Source organism: Vidua chalybeata, chromosome 1 (genome assembly GCF_026979565.1).
Source record: "Vidua chalybeata isolate OUT-0048 chromosome 1, bVidCha1 merged haplotype, whole genome shotgun sequence".
Lineage (NCBI taxonomy): Eukaryota > Metazoa > Chordata > Aves > Passeriformes > Viduidae > Vidua > Vidua chalybeata.
Genome location: NC_071530.1, coordinates 4,097,215 through 4,123,405, shown reverse-complemented (window position 1 = coordinate 4,123,405; position 26,191 = coordinate 4,097,215). Strand labels below are relative to the sequence as shown.

The following is a 26,191-nucleotide window of genomic DNA, read 5'->3' as shown; positions in this document are numbered from 1 at the left end:
TGACTTAAAGGCAGTTTTGGTCCCTTTTCATTTTCCTGCAGCTGGTACAGCAGAATCTTTAAAGACAGCACTTGGAAGTGGGTGTTTAGGTTTTTATTTCCCAGGCTCCAGAAGCTTGTAAACATACTGGGATCTCTAGATGAAGCACAATTTCAAAACTTTCGACGATTTTTTTTTTGAGTTCATTGCTCCTTATGAAACAGGATTGTGAGAAAGAGTCTTGCAGTATCAGAATTTTTGGTTTTTTTCACTTTCTGAAGGATCCAGCTACTTTTAACTTTACAGACATCACTGCACTCCCTAACAAGTGTTTGTCTTAGGCCTTCCAAAGCAGCTGGTTTGAAGGGGATTTGCTGCAGGAGGGACCTGGAGGGGAGGAGGAGTAAATGGAAGAGGCCTCTTGACTCCCACTCAGGCATGGACTAGACCCACGTCAAAATTAAAAGGGGAGGTTTTTCCCTCTCAATTTCCCCTTTAACTTCTCACCTCAGGAAAACCCAACCAAGTCCAGGCTCACCAGCTCCATCCTCCATTCCCAACTGCAGGTTCATGTCTCTGAAACCACTGAAATCACTGAGCTGAGTGCATGGGCAGAGCCCCAGTGACTCTCACGAGCATCTGCAGTGAGAGTAACATGACTGAAACCCCCATGGAGGAGCAGAGGTGCACTTGTCTCTGACACAGATTTGTCTCTTTTAACCTTCCCACTTTCCCTTCTGTGGGAAATGGAGGCTTTGAAGAGATGGAAAGAGAACCACGACACAGAGGGGATGGGGCTGAGCTGCTGAGGGGTCAACTTTAACCTCAGCAAGGAGTAGAGCAGCTCTGATCTCCTGCCCCAGCATCCCTGGTGGCTCCTGTGCCCTTCAAACTGTGTTTTGTTTCATCCTGTTCACCACCCACTCAAAGGGTCTGGTGCACTCATTTGCCCATGTTCTTGGGAGGAATGGACAGAGAAAATGGAACCATGTCCCCTCTCCTGAAGGAAAACATTTTACTTTTCCTTGTTAAGTGAAGGGTAGGGATTCCAGAATAAGACTGGTAAAAAAATGTGTATAAGGAGACAGAGCAGAGCCAGAATGCACCCAAAAGGTGGCTGGAAAGGTTTATTCAGCTCACAGCACTCCTACATTAGTGATGAGAGACCCAGAGGATTCTGACAGAGGTAGGGAGTGACAACACCTGGGATCAAACCAGTCTGGGGGAGAGCTGTGTAAGCAGCTGATCTTCCAGTTTGCTGAGAGAAATTAAAACTATTGGGGAAAAAATTCAGTCAACTCCCCAAATAACCATCTTTTTTTCTACTACAACTCCTCTTTCCTCCCATTTGATTTTGGACTGAACAACATATTTTGTTTCAAAGGTTGTTTCTGCCTTCAGAACTGCAATCCAATTACTTCTGCAGCTTCTGAACAAAATGTCATTCTGCTTTCACAAAAGAAAATATTGGTGACTTTTTCCCACCTTTCTTCCTTCAACAGAAAAGAACTGCTAGATTCACTAGTTCTGTTTGACCTCAGATTTTCATTCAAGTGGACAAACTGCCTGCATGGGGCTTGTCCTGCCAAACATCTTCTGGCTGAGTTCAAAACATGGAGATGTTGGTTGGGAAGGATCTCTGAAGGTGTTTGCTCCAATTTCCTGCTCTGAGCAGAACCATCAATACTCACCCTTAGCTTAACCTGACTAAATTTTTAATAACCCCGAGGTCAGAGGTCTCACAGCTTTTAAGTCACATGTTCCAGTGTTCCACCATCTCCTGGCATTTTCTGTTTCCTTAACATCCAGCTGGAGCCTCCCTGTCTGCAGTTTATGAGTATTGTTCCTTTTTATAACATCTGCTATTACCAAGCAGAATTTGGCTCCATCACCTTTGTAATTATCTTCCAGATCACTCCTGGTACCAAACAGATCCCTCCTCATCTTCCTCTTTGCCAGATTAAAGCAGCTCAGCTCCTTCAGCCTCACATCACAGCTCATGTCCTTCAGATCCCTGATCACATTTCCAGCTGGAGAATCTCTCCAGTTCTTTCCACATCCCTTTCTGACCTCAGGAACCATAACTGACCACAGCATCCCAAAGGCAGCTTTGCCACAGCTGAGTCTTTGAGTAGCCCCAAGGACAGTCCAAAGATGATGTGTGACTCTTTGTTTTCTAGGAACAAATCCCTCAGCAGCTGTGGGGCTGGACTGGCAGATAATGAGGCTCTTTTTCAAGTCAGCTCCTCACTTAGAAGTGTCTGTTCAGACTGAGTGGTCCAGATTTCACCCCAGGGGGATTTATAATATTTATTCTCGCCTCTCTTTGTCTTTAACACTGGAATGCCAGGTACCACAGAACACCATTTTAACCACAAAGGTCACTTACACCATCCTATGAAGAGAAAGACCCATTTCCTCAGCTTGTCTGTGGAGTAGGTCATCACTATGGCAGTGTGTAAGTAGCAGCCTTCCACAAACATCCAGAAGAAGTTGGTCACCACAAAGTAATTGTAGACAGTGGTAATACATCGACACCAGGGCTGGAAAGGGAACAGAAAAGAATATTTTAAATCATGGTGAGAACATTTAAAAGATTCTGTATGTCGTTATTCCCTTAAAAAAAAAAAAATCAATGGTAGAATTCACTCATGGGATGCAGATTTATCCTGTGGCTTGGAATCACAATATTTTAGGTGCTGACAGGAACTCACAGATCCATCTGTGACCTTCTGCTGAGTTCTTTGACCATAACATGCAGGATTTGCTGTACCAAACCTGTCTGGAAAATTCAGGTTCCAGAGCAAGCCTCCAAGAGGAGCAGGTCATGTCACCACAGGTGAGCTGTGTCAGTGTCACAGTCTTGCTTAATTTCCACTGAGGGGAAGGAGCACAACTGATATTTAAATTAAAAAAAATACTTTAAAGGCATGTTTTTATCATCCAATTTATCCCCTCTGTTCCTGCCACTGGTGCTTCATTCTGTAAGTCACACCACGTCACACATCACCTCTGAATTTTGCCACAACCTCAACAGGAATTTTTTGTAAAATGTGAGAAAATGTGTTTTTTCTCCCCAGAATGGCTGTGCAGTGAGAGCACAGCTGTGGGAAGCACAATTAGCTCCAGATGGGAACATCCCAGCAATAAATCACAAGGAACTGAGGGTCATTTCCACAGTGCTGCTCACATAAGTCTGGGAAAACTTCCTTCTTACCAAGCAGATATTGAGAGCATTCCCTGAAGCACAACTCTCATTACCTGGGTTCTCTGCTCTCACTGATTTTGGTCATCTTGGTCTCACCATTCTCCAGCCTTTTAATTAACTCTAGTGAGTACTTCCAACTTTTACCCTCAGTTAATTTTATTTTAGCCTTCATATGCAGGAGATACTGATGGTCTACAGGCAGCCAACACAGCAACAGATGCACCACCAAGCCCAGTAAAATTCTGAGATTTAAGAATTTACTGGGCAAGAAGCACACTTACAAAATGGCAGCCCATCCACAAGTTGTGATCACTTCTGTGTATTGAATGGAAATAAAAAGAAGAAATCTTTTGGATGTATTAACACTTTCATTTCTGTATTATTTCATTAACATTTGAAATTTAGTTTGGCTTCACACTTAAAATAGGATTAAAGCCCAAAACAACCCAGAAGAAGCTTAAACATTTTGTTTTCAAACATTTGTTTAAACCAAATTTCCTTTCCTTTCCTTTCCTTTCCTTTCCTTTCCTTCCTTTCCTTTCCTTTCCTTTCCTTTCCTTTCCTTTCCTTTCCTTTCCTTTCCTTTCCTTTCCTTTCCTTTCCTTTCCTTTCCTTTCCTTTCCTTTCCTTTCCTTTCCTTTCCTTTCCTTTCCTTTCCTTTCCTTTCCTTTCCTTTCCTTTCCTTTCCTTTCCTTTCCTCTTTCCTTTCCTCTTTCCTTTCCCTTTCCTTTCCGGAATTGTACAAAAAGAATTACATCCAAGTCAATTTTTCCTGTGTCAGAACTAAGAGGAACTGGCTGGTGGATTGGGAAGATTCTGGGACAAACAAATACAAATAATGGCAGTGAGATCTCCCCCTGCACGACTTCCATAGGAGACCAGGATGAAATGAATTTTTGAGCAAGTCCTTTGTGGATTTATTAAAATTGAATAGAATTCAATAAAATTGCAGAGCTCCTCAGTTCACACCTTTCTGTTTATTTGACTGAGGATTTTTGATCCCCACATGTACCCACAATTAGGCTCCAGATAACTTCACCAATTCCTTCTTGATTTTTTTTGCAAGCATTATAAACTTAATGCAAGATATTTCCACATGAATGCTTCTGTATCTATTATTTAATCTCCACTGATCAGCACAGAAGAGATCACATCAATAGCTAAAATAAATGATGTTCCCATTCATTCTGGTGGTGTTATTTTGACTGACTTATCCCACAATCACATAACAAAGTTATCACCAAGCTTTTCCCAAAAAGGCTGCAGAGAAAAGATGAGTTAATGAAAACTGGGGCATGTGATGATCCATCCTTATATTTGCAGGTTTATATTTTCATTGTCACTTTGTGCTCACATTTTAAGTGGTATTTGAGTCCTGTCTCCAACAGATTTTTCCTAAATAGCTGTAAAAATCTCAATAAAGATTTGCAGCATAATCGTGAGGGCAAGTCACACAGCATGAAACTGTTGACCATAAAGCTCCTAAACTCCATCTTCTGGAGTGTGAGACTGCCAGAAGCACAGACAGAGCAAACACTGAATTAACAGAATTTACATTTTCTCAAAGGAGCGTCTGGATGAGCAGTAATAGAGATTTATGCATGGACATCTCCTTTATGTGAGCAGTAATGATTTCTCTGTTTGTTTTCCCAAAGCATGGCACTGAAGTTCAGATGTCAAATCTTACATTTGAAGAGCTAATCAAGGATGATGAGTGCCCAGCTGACACTGAAATGAAGGCAAGCATGGGAATCTCTCTGAGCACGTGGCTAAATGTCCCTTGAAATATCCATACACAGAAACTCAGCACCCTGAGCTCCAGGGCAGGGCCCTGCCACCTCCCTGCACCCACCTCATTGCTCTCGTGGATGTTGTGGTCTATCATCTGAAGCAGAAACCACATCACATTCCTCAGGATGAACGTGGTGATCAAGTTCCAGTGGATAATATTCCGCAGGCATCTGATACTCCTGAGCAGGGAAACACACTGAAGTGAACATATATAATGAATATATCCACACACACATCAATAACCATGTAAAACAAATGAGTAAATTCTGTTCATTGCAGTTCATCCCCCTGCAATCCCTCTGTTACTCTATGAAACAAGAGGTTTGTGTTTTTGCAAAGCCATGGACAATTTGTCTTGACAACACAATTGAATCAAGTCAAGCGAGTGAAACTGCTTGGATCTACTGGAAAAAAAAAATCAAACATTCAAACTGTCATTTCATCCTTGGTTATTAGTTTTGCTCCCCTTCCCTCCATCTCTAGAACAACTGGAATTGATAGAAAAGCCTCTGAACAATCAGGCTGCCCTGGAGGCTGCTGAGTTGCTCACAGAAGGAGATTTAGTGACAAATATTTGTGCTGGAGTGGCAAAGCTGGAATAGTTTACATTTGGTTAATTCTTGAACAGGCTCACCTGTGTCAGTCTGGATTAATGCAACAGGAGAGCACAAACTGCCTGCTTTGCAATCCTGGGCTTAGCAGGCTTAAACTTGTACCTTAAATGAGGCAGAGCTGCACATCCTCCTTCATCAGGAAATATTTGTGTCTGCTTTTGGTCCCTCCCCAGCCCCCATTCAGGTGCAATGTCAATTATGAGCACAATGTAAAATATGAGCTACAGTAAGCTGGGACACAGTGCCATTAAAACAAAAGAGGGCACATCTGAAATATACTTGCTGCTGGAAATGGCTCCAGGAGGCAGCCAGGACATGATGCTTTTGCCAGAAAAGAAAGCATCACTGAAGCAAGACAGAGTTACTCGTGACAGGTTCAGTCATTTAAGACCAGAACATTTCTCTTCTGATTTTTTGTGAGCTGGTAAAGGCTGGCAAGTGCCAAGTTGCAGCGTTGCAGTTACAGAATCTTCAATTAAATGATCTTTTCTCAGCTAAAAGCAAACCCCTCCATTTATGAAAATCACTTCCACAGGGGTTCAAAGAGCCAGAGCACTTCCTGGGATTTGGCAGTGGCCATATCAGGCTCCCTACTGGCCAGGGAAGCTGCCAGATAATGTGGGACAAACACAGAAAGTGGCTCAAAGCTGCTCAGCTGGAAGGGACTGATCTCACCCCAGGGACAACAAAAAGAGAGGCACAATCCAGAAACCAACTTTTTGTTGCCTCAGGTCTTTTGCAAGGCAAACAAGCCACTCTTCTTAACAACAAACACTATTTTCCTACCATAAAACACTCATTGTACAGTCTTAGGGCCAGAAGCAATTCTGTGATGTCCTTCAGCCCCACAAATCTCTCAGAGATTTCAAGCAATTCAGTAAAAAAAAAAAAACAAAAAAAAAACCAGAAGACCTCCCACATATGAGATACTTACAGAGAGACACTCAGAAGTATAACCCTGCTAAGCCAATGTTAAAATCACCTCTGAGTTTAACAGCTCAGGCTGCCAGAATGAAATGGGTATTTGGTTTGAGAGCCTCAGTGACTCATGATGAATTAATGTGGAGAACAAATCTCCAGCTGATCAGACCTTTTCTCTTTTGTTTAAGCTACAAACTCCAAAATGCTGCTCTCAGACATGTCAGACCCGTCTCACTTTGAGAATTTCACTTTGAACAAAAGGCTGAGGTTCAGGGTTTGGCTTTCAAAGAAATGAGGCAACCAAGCTGCCCAGGCTGAGCTTCAGGAGAGCACCTGGCTCTGAAACATCCTGCTCAGGGCTGTCCCCTGTGCATCATCCTGCCCAAAAATGTCCTGCAGCTCCCCTTCACCTACGTGTTTTATTCACTCCCTCCAGGTCAAGGATTAGCTAATGAAAGGATGAGTTTGAAACGTTGCTTCTAGGGAGAGAAGGAGGCAGGGGACTAAAACTAAGGAAATTCAGGTCAATCTGTGAGGTATTGAGATGACATTAATTGCTTTTGAGAGCTTTAACAACAAAACAGATTTGGCACACTTGCCACCTGGATGTATTTCTTGGCAAATGTAAGATAAAGGCATATGGAAAAAAAAATCCTTGCTGCAGGCATCCTTTTAGATATAGATATATTTAGATATTTTTTAGTTTAATCATCCCATAAGCTGGAACATCACTAAATCTGGCTAGGGGAAATCTTACTGCCACAAGATTTACAGCAGGACATTGGACTGGACAGACAGGCAAACAAGATCAAATAAAGAGTTGTAGATTTTTGGATCATAAAAAAGAGATTTTCCCTCCAGGAAGATCCCAGTCATCAAAACCACATTGTCTTTGACAAACTCAGTGGACTTGATGATCTCTTCTTTCCCAACCTTAGCAATTCTATGGTTTTATCTAGTGCCTACATGATCTTTGTGCTCCTTACTGCTTCTTGGTTCCTACTGGTTTTTATTCTTTGCCCATCACTCTGCATCCTTCAGATTTTTAGTGATGTCTGTGCAGGACCCAGAGCAAGAGGGTCTGGTCTGTGCTGGAAACCTCCAATCTTAAACAGATCATTATCAAAACACTCTTTGTTTTCAAAAAGCCCCGTTTGTGGTGTGCCCCTGGTGTAAAATGAAGTAAGGTATAAATGTGGCCAGCAGCTGGAATTGACCAAAATGAAGCCTGAAGCTTTGGCTCTGGACATGAAGCAGGGACAGTTGGCTCTCCTGTCCCACTGCCTTCAGCAAAAGTCGTATTTTGGGTATGAGTACCCTCACACCACTGCCTCATTCCCCTTTGGAGACACTGGGTGTGTGCCTTGGATGGTAAATAGGTGCTTTCAGCTGCTAAAAATCTTCCTGTCTTTGGGGCTAACAGAGCCATGAAATATAATCTGAGAGATGTCTGAAAATGTCACAGACTTTCTCAAATAACTCAGCAGTGAAGTGACCCCAGGCACAGAATGATTTTAAGCTTTTTCCTTTTTTTTCTTTTGTTTTTTTTATCTCTCATTTTATTTTAATAACAATCTCAACTGGACACTGAAAGTTTGTTATTGTCCACAATGAGCCCAGAGCCCCTGGTTCTGTCTACAAAGTACCACCAGCACAGAAATCAGTGGCAATAATGCAATTCACAGCCAAGGGCAGGGAAAGCTTGAGAAATAACTGTGTCAGGTTTGTAGTGGGGAGGGAGAATCTGCAGGACCATAAAGTGTGGAGGCTGCAGGGCACAGCAAGGCTGCAGTGCATGGAACAGGGAAAAAATCTCTGGGCAGCCACCTGGGAAAGCTGCTCTCATTTTCAGGCACTGCTGGTGGGTGGAGTTATTGTAATTTAGCAGGTGTAAAGCATCTGGAGGGGTTCTGAGGAAAGGGTCTCCTCATTCCAGGCTTTATTCACGAGTGAGACTGCTCTGCTGGGCTCAGGAGCTCACCCTGGGCTCAGAACTCACCTCTGCAGCCAGGCTGGACTCTGAGGTGGGCACTGAATGAAGGACACTTCCCAAACTGGGCAACAAAGGTGCTGAACAACAGGAGACCTGCAGCACAGCTAATGTTTGCTGAAAGGACAAAGCTGACCTTGTCACACTCATTCATCTCAAAGCCTGAGGAAAATAAACTCAGAATACTCATAGGAGTCATTTATCCCCCACAGGTCTTTCCCTGGCTCTTTGTAGATAGGAGGTAGCTTAAATTTATGAACCTTAATTTAAATGTAAATACCCCTGTTATTCATGAAAATGACCTGTCCCATTTTGAAAACTTAAAACACTCGTATCAGACTTCTATGACAATGAGCCCCACAGTTCCTTTCTCCTTGATTAATTATTGGCTTTGCTCTGTGGAGTGCTCCAGGAGCAGCAATAACTGCCCTCACTGGCAGCACAGAAAAAGAATACTCCTATCACGCTGCAGCTGGCAGGAGGTGGAGTTTAAAACACATGAAGCTGTGTTAAAGTCAGTGAACTGAGCTTTTCTGGAGGCACAGGGGTTGGCATGAATGAATTCCCTCAAAATCCAGAAGATAAGAAATTTGGGGTTGTTCTTGCATCAGGAGAGGGATATCACAATCTGGGGGTGGTGGCAGTGGCAACATGAAGAAAATGAGAGCACAGAGAGCAGAGAGCTGCCTCTCCAGAGGGAAAGAATCATGTGGGAGAGGGGAGAAATGGGAGCTGAGGGGACTGGGTGCTGAACTGCTGCTTCACACAATTACAGCACTGCTGGCAAGGAGTTGTGACTTACAGAGCCACTCAGAGCTCCTCAGCCCAAAGGAATGGATGATGGAAGGTTTCCTATTCATCTTCATGTCAGGTAACATCACTTGTGCCATTTCCACTTGTTTTACAAGCCTTGATGTGTGCTGAATGGAGCAAGAGCAGCAGCACAATTCACCAGCCCAGAGATCCTGAAGGCTGGCACCTCACAAGACAACACAGCCTGAGGCTATGGGCTTCCACTGAGGAGAAATTAATTATTTCCTTCCTACTCTAATCCTTTTCAGATAAAAATCACTGGTCAAAGCTTTGGCTGGACTCTTCTGCTAGCTCTTCCCTGGTGATGGATGCAATGAAGAGAGAAGTTGCAGCAATTCACTCACCACAGACTTAAAGATTGAGGTCAGAACATAAAGACATAAGTTCTTATGTCTTTATGTTCTGATCTCAATCTTTCACTCAGACCAACGTGCCATTTAGGCTGGGACTCAGTCCCTGTGGGGATCGGTAAAAATTAATTTGGGAAAGAGCTCTGGAAACAGGAGAGTTGAACTGCAAGTTGGTCCTTGCTCTTACCTCCTTGCTCCCAGCAGTTCAGAAGATATTCCTGAATCAGAGGTTGCAACTAAATGCATTAAATGACCTCACTGGTGGCCCCAGCTCCTCCCAGGAGTCACTGGACTCCTTTTGTGGTTTAGGTTCACTGGGTCAGACCATGGATTACTCCACTAACACGATGGATTGAAGAGCTCATAACCTGTCATGCACAGTAGAACACCTTTGTCTGTGTGTGCTCCTCTTCTCTGCTTGTCTGCCCACCCCCGAGGGCTGGATGAGGAGGCATTTCCTCACAAATGCACCCACCCTGTCCTGTGGGAGCTGCAAGGTGAAGGAACAGAAAAAGCCTGGATCTGGACAGCAAGAAACTGCTCATCCATGGGCTGTGGGAGCAAGCTGGGAGGAGTGCTTGGTGCTGCATCCTGCAGTCGCACAGTTCATGCAGCAATCTCACTTCTGGCTGTGCCTGACAGCAGATTTTAGGCAGGAAATATCCCCCTGAAATACATACAGCAAGCTCAGACAGGCACAAACAAGGGGTGTGTGTCACCTTGAGTGAAGGAGCAGGCAGAAGGAAAAGGATTTGCTTGAGAAGAGAAAAGGACAGACAATTTCTGACATGGAGAGAAAATATATTGCCACTGGAGGCATCTTGGCTTTGTAAATGAAAGGGTTGATTGGCTCCTCATGATTTCTTAAGAACAAGTGCTTTTCCTGCTGAAAGGTGTCCAGACACCTCCTCCTGAAAGGGCAGGAGGTTCTGACCATGGCCTGATGCTCACGAGTCCTGCTGTGGGTTTAGCAGAGGTGTCCTCATCTCCTCATGTGTTCATGTCTTCACATCCTCATGTTTTCATGTCTTCATCTTCTCATGTTTTCATGTCTTCCAGACATGTCCTTCCAGACAACTGGTTAAGGGACAAGAAGCACAAATATCGTTCTCTATCCTTCCATTTGGAGGGAATGATGAAGGAATGAAGAGGAAGAACCTGCAGACCATCAATACCTGGCTCCAAGGATGGTGTCACCAGGAGAATTTTGTGTTTTTTTCATCATGGGTTGGTCCACATGACACCAAACCTGTTTCAAAGGCTTTGGGTAGAGGAGTGTAGCAAGTGACAGCACATTCTCATGGGAGACTGAGTTTTGAAGTGCCTTGTTTTGTATTTGCAGGAGTTTGGGGACAACTCTAGTGGAGCTTGTGCAGAGAAGGGAAACAAAGCTGGGGAAGAATCTGGAGCACAAGTTTGATGAGGAGCAGCTGAGGAGCTGGGGGTGTTTAGTCTGCAGAAGAGGAGGCTCAGGGGAGATCTTCTCACTCTCTAGAACTCCCTGACAGGAGGGTGCAGCCGGGTGGGGGTCAGGCTCTGCTCCCAGGGGACAGGGACAGGACCAGAGGAAACGACCTCAAGTTGCACCAGGGAAGGTTTAGATTGGGTATTAGGAAAAATTTCTTTGCTGAAAGAGTGGTCAGGCATTGGAACAGGCTGCCCAGGGCAGTGGTGGAGTCACCATCCCTGGAAGTGTTCAAAAAACCATCTAGATGTGGCATTTGGGGACATGATTTAGTGGTGGACCTGACAGTGCTGGGGTAATGGTTGGAGTCAATGATCTTAGAGGTCTACTCCAAGCTCAGTGAATTTCCCTGGGTCTGCAGGAAGATGTGTGTATTGCAGTGAATCCAGAGTGCCAGAGCAGATGAGATTATCTGGGATGAGCCTCCCTCTCACCACACACAGAGCACTCAGCTCAGCTCTGCAGCAGGTTGGACATGAAGAGGCAATTAAGGTGAAAGCCAACATGCTTCTCCTTGGCCTTCCTAATAAGTAAATCAAGAGCCAGGTGTATTGTGAGAAATTATACACAAGAACTCCTTTATTTGATCTGAGAGCAGACCATGTTGTTCCCTGACTCAGTTTCCAGCCACCAGCACCCTGAACTGCCTCATGTCCAGGTGTCAGAGCTGGGCTTCCATGAAGGAAAACAGCAGCAAAGGGAAAAAAAAAGCAAAATTCTCCAGCAGCTGACTGCAGCCTGGGTCAGAGGTGGGCAGAAAGAGCTTCTGATTGTTGGTAGAGAGAGGATGTCCTGCTTGTTAGTTCCACCAAATGACCTTAATTGTGTGATTTGACAGAGAAAGCAGAGAAATAGAAACCCCATTCCTTTTACTTGCAAAATTGTGAGACCTGGAAAGGCAGAAAGAAAATCACATCAACTCTTTCTGTATGAAAGTGGCCTCACTGATTCACAAATGGACATCTATAAATAACCCTGGTAAAACTCAAAGTAGCTTTCTGTTGATTTATTGTTTTTTTTTCTCACTCTATCCATACAGTGGTATTTTTCCTCTGGGATGCACAGAGCCACTATTTTCTGATTCAAAGCATGAGACAAACAATTAACATTAACAATCATAATAATGCACCAGCGTGGTTGAAAGCTCACTGAATCAGTTGAATCATCTGCATAGAAATAATTGCAAATGAAAACTTTATTAAGGAAGCTTGGAAACCTTCTATTAATTCATGTAGTATTCCATTAATAATGATGTTCAATTAAGACTGCTGTCCCAAAGTCTCTCTTTGGAAACAGCTGATAGGAGAAATAGGAGTGCACTTTGCTGGAGCCCTTCCCATCTCACCACTGGAGCAGGCCAGAAGGAGAATCACTGACAATACTTAAAAAAAACTATTTCCCCTCTTTAGTCTTTTCTAGGGCAGGCAAAGCACATGCACAACCCATAAATGGCACGGAGTGGGAAGTTATTTCCCAGGCTCTGTGCCTGTCAGGGCCCATTTGCTTTCACCCACATGGAAGCCTCCCCTGAGGTCCCCATGGTTCTCCCTGTGTGCTCAATCAGTGCACATATTCTGGAGCTGCTAATGCTTCCAGATGGGAACAGCAGCTGGAGAGGCTGGCAGGGGAAATCAGCTTCTTGGTGGCAGTTGCCTGGGGGAATGTAAATATTCCCACAGGAAAAGCAAGGGGAGGATGAAAGCCTGGAAGGAAGTGACAGCTTTATCACGAGGGCAGGAGTGAAATGCTCAGGTGAAGAAGAGAAGCAGCAGCTTCCATGAGTATTTAGGGTGTGCAGAGACCCTAGAAATAAACCCACTGTGGAACCATCTGTGTGTTTGTCTTTTCCAAAGCTTCGCTCTCCTGCCTTCAAGCCAGTTTTTAATCGCAGGGCATGGGGCACCCTGCCTGCTTTAGACACAAAGGCTGCCAGCACCGATGCTCCAGGGGTGGGAGGGATGCAGCCAACAAAGCACACAAGAGGCAGGGCAGCCCCAGACTGGCTGTGCTCACTGCTGAAATAAGGGATAACTGAAACCCAGCCCCTGCATACTCCACAAACACACCTCCAACCTTGACTCTGCCACCAAGTCACCCACTGGAGAAAATTCCCAATTTTCACAAGAATGATAAAAATACAGATCACTTCATTTACTGCAGCATGTGATCGTGGCTGAAGAAAAAGATTTAGGACTCTGCTCTAATTTGCTCTGCTAAATGGTGTTCAGATGCCAGTAATTTTTGAACAAAGAGAAAACAGGGCTGCAAAGAATCTCTTTGAGCAGAAAACACCTTGCAGCTCAGGTTTTCTGACACAAGTTGTAGTTATTAACCCACACTGTGGAAAGGTGAATGTTTTCCATGGAGAGTGACCACTGCAGTGGGATTGCACAAATCAGAGACAGGACTTCAGAAGCCAGAGAGGGAGAGCTCAGAGTGGCTGATCTGGCTTATGGCTGCTGTTTGGGAAATACAGTGCACAGCATGTCCTCATTCATAATCCCTTTATGGGATTATACAAAAAAAAAAAAAAAAAAAAAAAAAAAAAAAAAAAAAAAAAAAAAAAAAAATCTGAAACAAAATTAATTTAAATGACCAGCTAGAGAATTCAAAGGTTATGGGTTTTTTTGTTTTTGTTTTGTTTTGGTTTTTTGTTTTTATTTTTTTTACTTTTAATACAATTACACAATTAGCAAAGTTTATTACATTATCTACATTTGCAGATACTGTGGTGATAAACCAAGGAGGAAAGTCTGAGCTGCTGATGCTGCTGTTCACACTCTCCTTGGCCTCATTTACACCAAGACATGGTGTGAAATATTTCATTATTTTGGAGCATTTGGCCAGAAATTGAGGAAAAACTGGCAACCTCTCAAATAATCATTCCTGTGCTTGGTCTGAATTCCTCATTCTCATGGTGCTCATTAGGAAATGTGTCCAGTGGCTCAGCCTGGGCACGTCCCCAGGGAAGCTGCTGTTCCCATAACAGGCAGAGGTAACCCAGAGCTGCCAGGGGTGTCCATGGCCCATTTCGGGGTGACAGAAACCTCCACCTCTCCCCTCTCTCATGTTTTAGCTGACAAGAGCAATGTGAAGCAGCAGAATTCACAGAACCACGGAATTGTGTAGGTTGGAAAACACCTCCAAGATCATCAAATCCAGCCACTGACCCAGCACCCCTAAACTCTGTCCCCAGGTGACACATCCACATGTTTTTTGAGAATTTACAGGGATGGTGACTCCACCACTGCCCTGGGCAGCCTGTTCCAATGCCAGACCACTCTTTTAGAGAAGAAATTTTCCCTAATATCCAACCTAAACTGCCCCTGACACAACTTGAGCCCATTTCTCCTCCTCCTGCCCCTGTTCCCTGGGAGCAGAGCCTGACCCCCCCGGCTGTCCCCTCCTGTCAGGGAGTTCTGCAGAGCCACAAGGTTCTCCTGAGCCTCCTTTTCTCCAGCCTGAACCCTTTTCCAGCTCCCTCAGCCTCTCCTGGTGCTCCAGACCCTTCCCCAGCTCCGTTCCCTTCTCTGGACACCCTCCAGCACCTAAATTATCTTTTAGATTAGGCAGAAGAGAAGGTTCCTGAGTGCTGAACAACTACAGTGGAGTTAGTGAGGGACCTACGTGTGCAATTCCATGGGTGAAAACTGAAATGGAACCATTTAACACTTGAACACCTGCAGGTGCATCTGCAGTTCATAACTCTAAACATCATCTTGAAAACATATTCTCTGATTTTCCTTCCCAGAGATGACTCAGGATGTGGGTTTTTTTAAATCAAATTGCACTCCTGAGCATGATTCATATATAAACTGCAAAGACCCAACTTTGCTTTCCTCCCTTCTCTGAAATCTTGGAAAAGCTGCAGTGTTGGAAAAGCTCCATTGTTCCCAAAACAATTCCATCATCATCAGAAGCAGAACACAGACAAGTTTTAGCTTGTCAGTCAACATAGATCTTGTAAGAGCAGTTCTATAATCAGAATTCAAACAAGTTCATGTCCATCTCCAAAAACTCACAGCCAAAATCTTGGCAGCAACAGAAAGATACCAGCAGTAACACATTTCTAGCACAGGACAGAAAGTGGCCTCCAAACCTCAGGTCAAGAAAGGAACTGAGCAAAAGCATTTAATAAATTCCTGGTACTCTAGATTGACTAAATTTTTTTTCCTCAACCACACTGCTCTGCTCTATAGGCTGGAAACCATCCTTTCATATCCACTCACAAATCTGTCTGTAGAACATCTATACCCATTTTTCCTTGCACTGACACTGCCCTTGATCATAAGCAGCTCTTCAGTTTCCACTGTTTATCCCATGGTGATGAATTTATAGGCAGCAACAACACTCCTCAGTGGCTTTCATTGTGCTAGGTTACAACACCACAGTTCCAGGTGCAGCTTGTGAAACCTTTCACATTTTAAGAACAGAGCTCTCTGGGCACACTTTTAATCACTGGTATTATTGCAGGAGCTCATGAGGGCCCTGCTGTCTGGGATTTTATTTTGTGTGGGGTAGGCTCTGTACAAAAAGAGTAAAGAACAAGCCCTACAGATGTGAGATGAAGAGGGGGTGAGTAAAGGCAGTGGGAAGCAAAGGCAATGGCCTGGGGTTAATCAATAGGAAAAGTGTTCCTGGTCTTCATCTGAGTTCATTGGATAAGACCCTTCACAGAGATTCAGGCAGTACAGGCACTTCAGGTGTTTTGTATTTAAAGATGCCCCCCTCACTCTTATTTACAGAGTTCCATAATTTTCATTCCTGCCTGTGGGAATTGGAAAAACAAAAACTTCCACAGACACTGAAAGATCTGATCTGCAGCCTTAGAAGAAGCTTGGATTGATGTAAACATACAGTACACAGACATTAAGCAGAAAAATCATAAACTTGTGCTTCTGTAGTTGCAAGTAAGAATATGCCTTAAATAAGTGAAAAACTGTATTAATAAGATAGTGAAAGGTTTATAATGTAGGGGTGTGGTTGTATAGAGCAAGCTAAGAGTTTAGAAGTTATAATAAAAGCATACATGTGCATGTGAGACAGAAGACTATTGAACAAAAGTATCCACCATGCAGCAGAAGTAAGTGAAAGTGATAGGTTAGAAAAGCAAAATAAATCCTATAGCAAATGTTTATTAAGTTAGAAAGTTCTATATTACCTTGTAACAAAGAAACTTGTGACTACTCTTGAGCTATGGCTGACTGCTTGCTTCTCTAAAATCTCACAGCCTCTGAAACTGATGTTTAACTGAGCAATAAATCGTTCTTAGCCCAAAAATAGTCCCATCCCTTCATTTCTAGCGTTGATACCTGCCTTTCTCTGTGGACTTAACTGTGGGCTGCTACAGGGTGGCACAAAGCTGTGTTCAAACCCACATTGCACCCACCCCACCCCACCCCAGGATTCATGGGGAAATTTAAAATTTCCTGAATCACGAATGGGGGACATGGAGCATTGACATGAGCTCTGTTAGGTGATGTCCTGACCTGGGACTTGCTCCTTCCTCTTGCTCCACAAGAAGAAAATATCGTGCCTTAGATGTGGAGCCTGCTCTGACCACGTCAGAAACCTCATCCTTTTAAATGCAAACCAGAACTAATCGTGCAGATCTCCTCCCCACTCGAGATAGCCTCAGTCTGCAGGTTCTGAGAGGTGTCACTTCACTTTGCTCTATGAAACCTGCTCTGTACTGATGCTCTGCATTTCTCCTGATGGGTTTCTACAAATCACTTCATCAAACTCTTCCATTCTTACAAACAGAGGCCTGCAGCAGCAATCCTGCCAAGCCTGCAGCAGACTGAAGAGCAAAAGGGTAGTTCAAAGGAGCTTGGAACAGGAGAGGATAAAGGAAAGTAGATAGGAGATGGTTAGGAGGGAGAAAAAGAATAAAAGAAGTGATTATATTGTTTGAGGGAAAAATAAATGTTCCAGTCTTTTGGGGAGAAATAATATGTAGGATTTAGGAAATCTGTGTGTAATTATAAAAAAGAATGGGGACACTGCCCTAGGCCTATGAGAAAAAAACTTATCAGATGCTTCACTGGGGAAATAGAAAGAGCTAAATTTAAGGGCTACAGGAAAGCAGAATTTCGACAGCACAAGACTTCAATTTGCTTTCACTGCCACCATAGTAATGACAAAGATGTTATGGCAATGTTTGTGGGTTTGGTTGTTTTTAGAGCTGCCTTTATCCAGCAAGAACATATCATTTTTAATCTGCAGCCTGTCTTCCTGTCAGCACTGTCCTTTATTGGATTCAAAACTCAGCAGGGATGTGGATGCTTCCCAGAACAAATACCTTTCTTCCCCTACTTCTTCTCTGATAACCACTGCACAAATAAAACTTCTTCTGGTGGAATCCACTCAGGTCACTGCTGGCCACTGCCAGCACATTGTTTAATAACAAGTCAGGAGTTTTACAAAGAACTCTTATTCTGCCTCAGAGGATGCTCTAACAGCACAGTGACAAGGGAAAATCCAGGACAAAGCAAGTTGGGTTTCTGCATTATCAGCAACAGCAAAGGAAAAATGTAATTCAAAATAAGTATTTTAATCCTTTGGATTGTTTTAAATTATTTCCTTTTTCTTCAGCTTGATTGGTATTGCTGATAGCAGAATTCCTCCTATGGAAAATTTCTGCTTCAGCAGTGCGAGATTGTGATTCAGTGGGACAATGAGGCTGAGTCAGTGGAGGGAGGGAAGGGAGCAAACCTTGACTATTAATGAGAACAAACAGACTCTGAGAATCCCAGAAGTGCAGATCCATTCAACAATGCCAAGTGAAGTGCCCTGAGCAAATCTCTCCAAGGCCTGAATTGGATCAACCCATTTCTACAGCACACCTTGTGCACAAATTCTTTGTTTTTCCTTCTTGCTGCATTCCTTTCTGTTTGTGAGTTTGTTTGGTTTTGCGTGGTACAGACAGAACAGCTCTCACTATTTTAAGACCACCAACATTTAGACCTTGAGAAAGTGATGTTGACTTGCTGCCACAGTGACTCACTGGCATTCAGCCACTGTGCCAGCAACAATCAAGGCCCTCTCCCTCACTTTTTATTATTTAAGTGCTAAATGAAATGTTTACTGGCTTGGTTGTCATTGCACAGGTTCAGATGCGACAGAACTGGAGAAAAAAAGGCTGAAATGGGTCTTCCCAGGAAAAGGGGGCCCTGGCAGAGCTCTCATCCCCTCCCAGCTGTGTGTGGGGACTCATGGACACAAATGGCAGATGATGATGATTTCATCACCTGCTCCTCCATCTGAGATTCCTGACCCTTAAAACAGGTGTGTGATTCCTCAGTGTTTAGGGCAGCAGGAATTTTCCGCTAAATGGAGGGTGGGTTGTGAATGAAAGATGAAGTTGCTTAAGGAATCAAGGAAGAATGGAGATGGGTACAAGGTGACAGGATAAATTTGGAAAAATAGGGTAGACATCTAGTTCCTTCCCCCTTCCCAGTTCAGCACAAGTGAGGACTAAGTCCCACTGGGCTGGGGCAGCAACAGTGATGGTGAAGCTCATTTCCAAAAGCAGAACACCCTCCCGACCAGCTGAACACCACAGTAAAACCTTTTGCCATGCCAGCCAAATATTTCATTTGCTCCTAAAACCCTCAGAGTGAGAGGTCCCAAAGCCTTGCCAGCAGTTCTGCTCCAACAGTGCAGGTGTGCTCCAGTCTCCCCCTTGAGACAGGGCTGCCTTTGGGATCCACCTGCACTGACAGAACGAAGGAAAATTGAGCAGGTCGTGGGGGAGAAGCACAAAAATTGGGAGCAGATGTAAAACTTGAATCTTCCTGGAGGTCTTCTCTATTTTCACCCTCAGCAGGGACTCATGGAGCGAGGTGAATGCATGGAGTGGGGCAGGAAAAAGGAACTGGCAGATTTCTACTTTAGGTCAAGATGAGGAGTTATCAGATTGTGGGGTTTTTTTTGGCCAGGAATTACCTAAATTCTCTCCTTTTACTCAATTCCATCATACCTTCTTCCATCCAAAATGAAACAGCATAAAAAAAAAAAAGGCCCAAATAATAGAAATTGATTATCAAACCGGATTTGTTCTTGGGGCACTTTATAGACATAAACGTGATGAAGATGTCCATAACCCAAAATTTGGGTAGGGACAACCTGTAATGAAACATGAATTTGGGTTGCCTTTACTGGAACATCTCTAGAAGTTTGGAAAACAGATGTATTTTGACAGACCCTGAGGAATCTCGTGCTGGTTAACTCTGGCTGCACACTGGACACGTTTTGCATGACACAATGTGAATTTGAAGAGATGGACTATCTTAATTCACAGCATGTACAGGGAAACTCTTAATTGCCACTACTCAGTTGTTGTTTCTGATGTTGAAGCTGACTGCAAAATTTAAACCTTAAAGTTTAAATAACAGAAGAACAATTTAGAAGAATTCAGGTGGGCCACCTTCGTGTTTGAAGCTGGATACATTTATATCATCCTACCTGATTGTTTTTGTGTTATTTACTCAAGCATTTATAAAAGACTGAGCATAAAAGCAGGGAATATAGTTACTGCAATGAATAATTTGCATTCTTTATTCAGTGCAAATTAATTCAGGTCTCCAAGCACTGTGGGAATTAGCTTTATATGCACTGTAGAGGGCTTGAAATGGAAGTTTAAACTGATGCATCATAAAAGTTCCCATTTAATGTTTTAAGGTGTGCTTTTTTTTTTTTTGTTTCCATTAGCAGAGATTATTCTGTTCATAGATGCTGGAGTGCAAGAAGCTTCTTATTGTTATTAGAAAAGGCCTTGTTAAGAATGATCAGAAGACTTAGCTAAGACTTTAGTGATGCTCTGCTCCAGGAAAAACAGTAATTCTTGCACTGAGGTCACTGTCAATCATCCTGTTGTACTCCTGGGCAGGGGGAGGATGTCCTCCACCCACAGCTTATCCTCTGCTACCAGGACAAGGTTTTTCTTAAGGATTATCATTGCACAGCACTCAGTGGAGCTGGTTTTAAGTTCAGGTTGAACTCTCCTGGACAACACAGCACAAATGATACAGAAATGCCAGGCATGGAATCCAAGAAATAATATGGAATTAACCCACCAGGCCACTCCTATGAACACACATTCCTTTGTTTCAGGCTGTGGACATACATATGATGACTGATCCACATCTCCTTGTTTTCCACTAATTTGCCTTTCCTCCTGTCCTTTCTCTTCCCTGTAGCTCTAACTCTGCTTTCACTGACGTCTCCATTTGCCAAACTCCCTTCTGCACCCTGGACCAGATCAGGGAAGAGTTTCTATGCAGCCTCCTTGATTTGCATTCATCACTTCATGAGCACTGCTGGGGATTAAGCTCCACTAATGAGGTTCCTTTTTTTTATTTAAGAAAACTTCTAAGCCCTTTAATGAAAGAAAAACCAAAATTAACCCAAAGCAAAATGGAAAGATTTTGTTCTGTCTCCTTTGGTTTACATCTGGGTTTTAGCTGCCAGGGAATGCAAGACATTACCATGTTCTGCCTTGTGAGAAAACAAAATTTGCTCTCAAAACTTGCAACTTGACACACTCAGATCTTGTTCTCCCTTAATGAAGAACACTGTGCTCACTGATTTTTTTTTTTTTTTTTTTTTTTTTGGCTGCATCAATAAATCACATTCAGTTCTTTCCCTGACCCAAACAGGCTTCAGCTCCTACACTCAGGAGGAGCTCACCCAGCACATTCATCAGCAAAGCCACGGGGATGTGCTCAGGACCATAAAAGCCATGACCACTTTTCAGGACCATCCACGAGCTGGACAGGGTCAGGAGAGGGCTGGAGCAACCCAGAAAGCTTCACCCAACCGAGTTAGAAACATGCAAACACGTTACTCACCTCAAGCACAAGAAAAGCATAAAGGCAACTATAAGGGCCCCTACTGAAATACAGTGGCCCAGGTAGTTTATGATGAGAGCAATCTTGTAATGGAGCGCATACTTCCTCTGGAGGTAAAGAGATAACAGGATTAAATCAGCATCAGTCTCCAAGCACTGGCATTCAGGAACAGTTTATCACTTCAGAAAACAATCGTTACTTTTCTCAGCTTTATATTGACATAATGGTAGCAGGGCTGATGCCTCTGTGTAAGGCAAACATATTGCCCAGGCACACAGGTACAGGCTGGGTGTCATTTCAGTTTGGGATTTCTCCACAGTTTCTTACAAATATCTGCAAAAAAAAAGTTATTTCGTCCCTGCTTCCCCCCCCCCCCTTTTTTTTTTTTTTTTCCCATTTCCTCTGATTTCTTTATTTTAAACCTTTGTCATTTTAGGTGACAAACCTACCAAAGACACATCCTCTCAGAGTTTCAAAAGTTATAAAACATTATTTTCTTAGGAAACAGCACAGTCTTAATGAGCCAGGTTTTCTTACTCAAATGGCTTGGTTTTCACACAAAAATGTCAGTAAAGATAAATAACAAGCCCTTCCCATACAGACAGATTTTCCTCAGAGGGACATTCCTTGCATGCTATGATCTTTATCCTTCAAACCAAAGCAGACTAAAAAGAGCTGGAACCCAGTGGTGTCCCTTCAGTTCTGGGAGAGCCTGACAAACCAGGGATCCTGTTGTTTTTAGCAGCAACCCAAATATGTGGTGAAATTTTCTGTATTAGTGCCTACTTCCTAGCATGTGGGGGAGATTGTTGGCAAGTTCTTGATCCTGTAAACAAAAAAATAAGTACAGAAGTGCTCCCATCTAAATCAGTGAATTTAGGGATTTAGTGATCCAAATTTGGCCTTGCAGAAACATCTTTATTGGTGGGCTGCTCTTGGCTTTGGAGAAAGGAGAAGCATCTCCTCTCTTTGTATGGCTAGGAAGAAGTAGAAAGACACTATTCAGACAAATACTGAAGATGGCTAAAAAGAGTTTTGCTACTAGAAGACTAAATGCTCCTGAAAAATATATTTATTCTTAGTTTTGATATTTATTTCTTTTCAAGTTAAGCAGATCTTTTCCCCACATTGGGATGTTGCCCTCCTTCAGAAGAACAAGGCTCTTAAAAACCAACCACCTACATTTCCTCCCTTGTGATAAAAATATGGAAACAAAATCCTACAAATGGCATAATTTTAAAACATTTTTGTTAAATTTCTTTTTTTCATTTTTTTCCCTAACAATTTCCCTTAACATTTTACTCCAGTGAAAGGAATTTGTCAGTGAATGAATGTTTGGCTGAAACTACAACCAGCAGCTGTGGTTCATCTGTTCCATTGTTCTGTGAAGATAAGCATCTTCCAGCATGTTGCCAGAGAGCCAGGGAGCTCTCATGGAATCATTTTTTGTGATGAAACCTGCCTACATCTTCAGCTCACAGAGTAATGTGCTGTTTCTGGACACAACTCAACCATGCAGAGTATTTTCAAGTCTATTATAAAATCCCCTAAAATAAATTTCCCCATCCACTGGCCCATTTTCTGAATCGCCTGGAGGTGAAAAGAAAAAAAAAGCAACAAAACGAAGCTACGGAATGCAAATTCCACACTGTGTCTTATTTATCCTTCAGCTGAGGGGACACCTGAAGGGAAAGAAAACTCATTTGACCTGGTGTGCCTACCTGTGCAATGCTCTTTTATTCAACAGGGCTCATTGACTCTCCCGCTTAATTGACAGAGCCAGAGGATCACAGAACATCTCAAGGGATCCAAAAGGATCCTTGAATCCAACTCTGCTTCTCACAGAAGCAAAACCCAAACCCACCTGATTAAGAACTGTTTTCAGAATTGCTCATTTAGGGATAGAAATCCCCTGGAAAATGGCAAACCTTGTGTTTTTCTAGCACGAGGTTCCTGCTCTTTAAGTCCGACCCTCCTTTGACTCCTGACCACTATCTGAACTTCACTCAAGTTTTAAGAAGGTGTGGTTCAAACCACGAGATTAACTGGAAAAAATAAAATTATGAAGCTCCTGTTTGATGCACTGATGCTGAAGGAAAAACAGGCACGACTTTCATATTTTCTGCTTCTGATGCTAAAGAGGTTTCCTGAAGGCAAATTCAAACATCACAGAAACAAGAACTGCCTTGGTGCTTAGGGAAAACTAAGCCGACAGGGTGGCAAGATCACTTTCCACCAGCCTACATGCAATCTGCATCTCTGCTGGAATGGGAGGCAACATCTTCATGGATGAAAAGCACGTGCCCAGAAAATCATGTGTTTGTTCCCCAAAGCTCAGCTCATGTAAAAGACTTGCACAGCTCTTTTCTGGCTCACCCTTTTGGACACTAATACATTTAAAATGTCAACAGCCTTCTACTGTTACCCAATATTCTTCTGCTTTCAGGAAGATTCACTTCATTAAAACAAAGATTTAAATTCTATTCAGGCGTAGGAGGAGGGTTGCTAGATTAGAAATGAGCTACAGAAGGAGATCATAGAATCCTGGAAAGGTTTGGGTCAGAAAAGGACCCAAATGATGATTCCTGCCATGGTCAGGAGTGCCAACTACTAGACCGGGCTGTTCAGAGCCCCTGACCTGGTCCAACCTGACCTGGAACACTTCCATGGATGAAGAATCCATGGGTGAGGAATCCAGGGATGGGGAATCCAGGGATGGGGAATCCAGGGATGAGGAATCCAGGGATGGGGAATTTAGGGATGGGGAATCCAGAGATGGGGAATTTAGGGATGATTTTACCCCCTGGCCAAAGCAGGTCACACCACTGCAATCCCATTCCATGACATTAGACATGACAATCATGTTACACCAGGCAGGGCAGAGGTGTGTCCAGAGCTTCTAAACTGAGGAATGACAGCAAAGTGTCTTTACCTGCACTGGCTTTGCACATCTAAGGCGTGGTGGGCTCCCCACAGGCAGCCTTGACTTATTCTGTCTAGGGTAATTTCCCCCTTGCTTCAGCTGGAATGTGACTGCTAAACCTGCCCTGAACAATCCAGTGAGTGATTGGAATCAATAACCACCTAATAGCAGCACTCTCAGAGCATCTGACAAGGATCTTGTTTCCTCTAACGGAACTTACTGACAGGTCCTGCCAGTGTTTACAGCTCATGTCTCCCTGGGAGGCTCCACACGCCATTGCCAGTCAGTCACTTCCAATTCCCTCCTGGTGCCAGGATGAGCTCAGCACCAGCACAGCTCAAGGACACCTCTCCAAAGACTTCCAGAAGCAACTGGGAAGTGTCTTTGTGATGCCAGATGACTCTGAGCTCACTGCTTTCCCGTCCCGAGCCAGCTGGGAGCTGCTGTGGCTGATGTGACCGTGCTCCTATGCAGGATACATTAGTCTGAGCCCAGCGTGCTGCTAACTCAGCTGCTCAGCTTGAAGCCACCTCAAAACATCAGCAGAAGCAAATTCATGTACAGCTGCCACAGACCACAACACCAAAGCTCCTGATTTATAGCTCTTTTTGGAGGCTAAGATGAATCTTTTGCTGCCTGAGACGCTCACTTTTCTTCTAAGAAGAGCAGAGATTTGTGTCGGACGCAGTGAAGGCCCTTTCAACACAGGAGCTTGTAGGCTGAGGAGAACCTTTCCATTTGTCACACATCGTGCCACCAAACATCCAGCTGGATCAAAATTATGTCTGTGCCTTGTTCCTGTGCCTGGAGGAGGAGCCAGCTGTTTGCTCAGAGGGTGAGATTTAGCCTGACATGAGGACACCAACACTGGGGTACCCACCCAGGGCAAGGGCTAGCAGTAGCTGTGCACACACAGGCACCCTGTGTCCCCTGAGGTGCACTGGGGACACTTGTGATTCCCAGCTGCTCCTGGTGGGACCTCCATGGCTGAATCAGAATTTTCAAGGTTGGAAAAGACCTCTAAGATCATTGACTCCAACCATTCCCTCAGCAGCGCCCTGTTCACCACTAAACCCTGTCCCCAGGTGCCACATCCACAAGTTTTCTGAACACTTTCAGGGATGGTGACTCCACCACTGCCCTGGACAGCCTGTTCCAATGTCTGAAAACCCTTTCAGAGAAGAAATTTTCACAAATACCCAGTCTAAACCTCCCCTGACACAACTTGAGGCCATTTCCTCTGGCCCTGTCCCTGTCCTCTGTGAGCAGCGCCTGAACCCCCCCTGCCTGTCCCCTCCTGTCAGGAGCTGTGCAGAGCCACAGGGTCCCCCCTGATCCTCCTTTTCTCCAGGCTGAGCCCCTTTCCAGCTCTCTGAGCCACTCCTGGTGTTCCAGACCCTTTCCCAGCTCCATTCCCTTCTCTGGGCATGAAGGACACAGGTATTCCAAAGGACAGTCTGGAGACACTGGGACATTTTAAACTGTACCACACAACTACATTTAAGGAACTAGATCTCAGTCAGGGTGGGAATCTAGCAGCAAATCAGTCCCAGAGGAGAGTTTTATCAGCTACTGCCACAGGTCTCAACCACAAGCAGAGCAAAGATGCATCCCATGGAATGGGTGTTACTGAGCTGATACCCCCTAAGACTAACCCACAGATGAAAAAACCCTAAAATTTCTATTGCTACCTGACCAAAACTCTGCCATAAGCACGGGATTGATGTAGAAAAGTCCTGCTCCTATCCCCTGTTATCAATGACCGAATTAAAACCATGTGATTCTTTAGCACTCTGCCTGTGAGTAGTCAAGCTTAAAAGCAGTGTTGGTTTTTTTGGATTAAAAATAAACACAAATCACAGGGCATAACTCCCAAGCTGATGTTTAGCATCTGCTAAACTCAGTAAATAACAATAGACCCACTTGTGTGCCTGAATCTCACCTTTAATCAAAATGGAGCAAATCTGTGGGGATTGTTCCTTTTTTCTATTTTTTTTTTTTGAGATCACAAAGTATTCATCTGTAACACTGAGCATTACGAGAGATTTCAAAAATATTCACAAATATTAATATTTGCAAAGCTTGTCACAAATCTTTAAAGATCTAATAAATGAGTTTTTAAGCCTCTGTAAGCAAGAGTAGGGGAACATCTGCACTTTCATCTCTTTAAGAAACATGCTATTTAAGGAGTTTTAAGCTATCACCATAGCTGCAAAGTTTTTAAAAGCAAAAACAGAGTAAAGGGAACAATCCTGTCCTCTAGTCACAACACTTCTCCAGCCTCTT

General features: G+C 43.7%; 1 protein-coding gene across 2 annotated transcripts in view; it reads right to left on the bottom strand.

The window, feature by feature from the left end:
- Nucleotides 1-26,191, bottom strand: part of CRHR2 (corticotropin releasing hormone receptor 2) — a 147,857-nt gene that overhangs the window by 40,752 nt on the left and 80,914 nt on the right. For both annotated transcript variants that reach the window (XM_053960634.1, XM_053960642.1), the window contains 3 exons: nucleotides 20,983-21,089; nucleotides 5,040-5,157; nucleotides 2,369-2,522 (listed from right to left, as the gene is read on the bottom strand). In XM_053960634.1, the coding sequence (XP_053816609.1) occupies nucleotides 2,369-2,522; nucleotides 5,040-5,157; nucleotides 20,983-21,089 (379 nt within the window). The remainder of the gene's footprint in view (nucleotides 1-2,368; nucleotides 2,523-5,039; nucleotides 5,158-20,982; nucleotides 21,090-26,191) is intronic.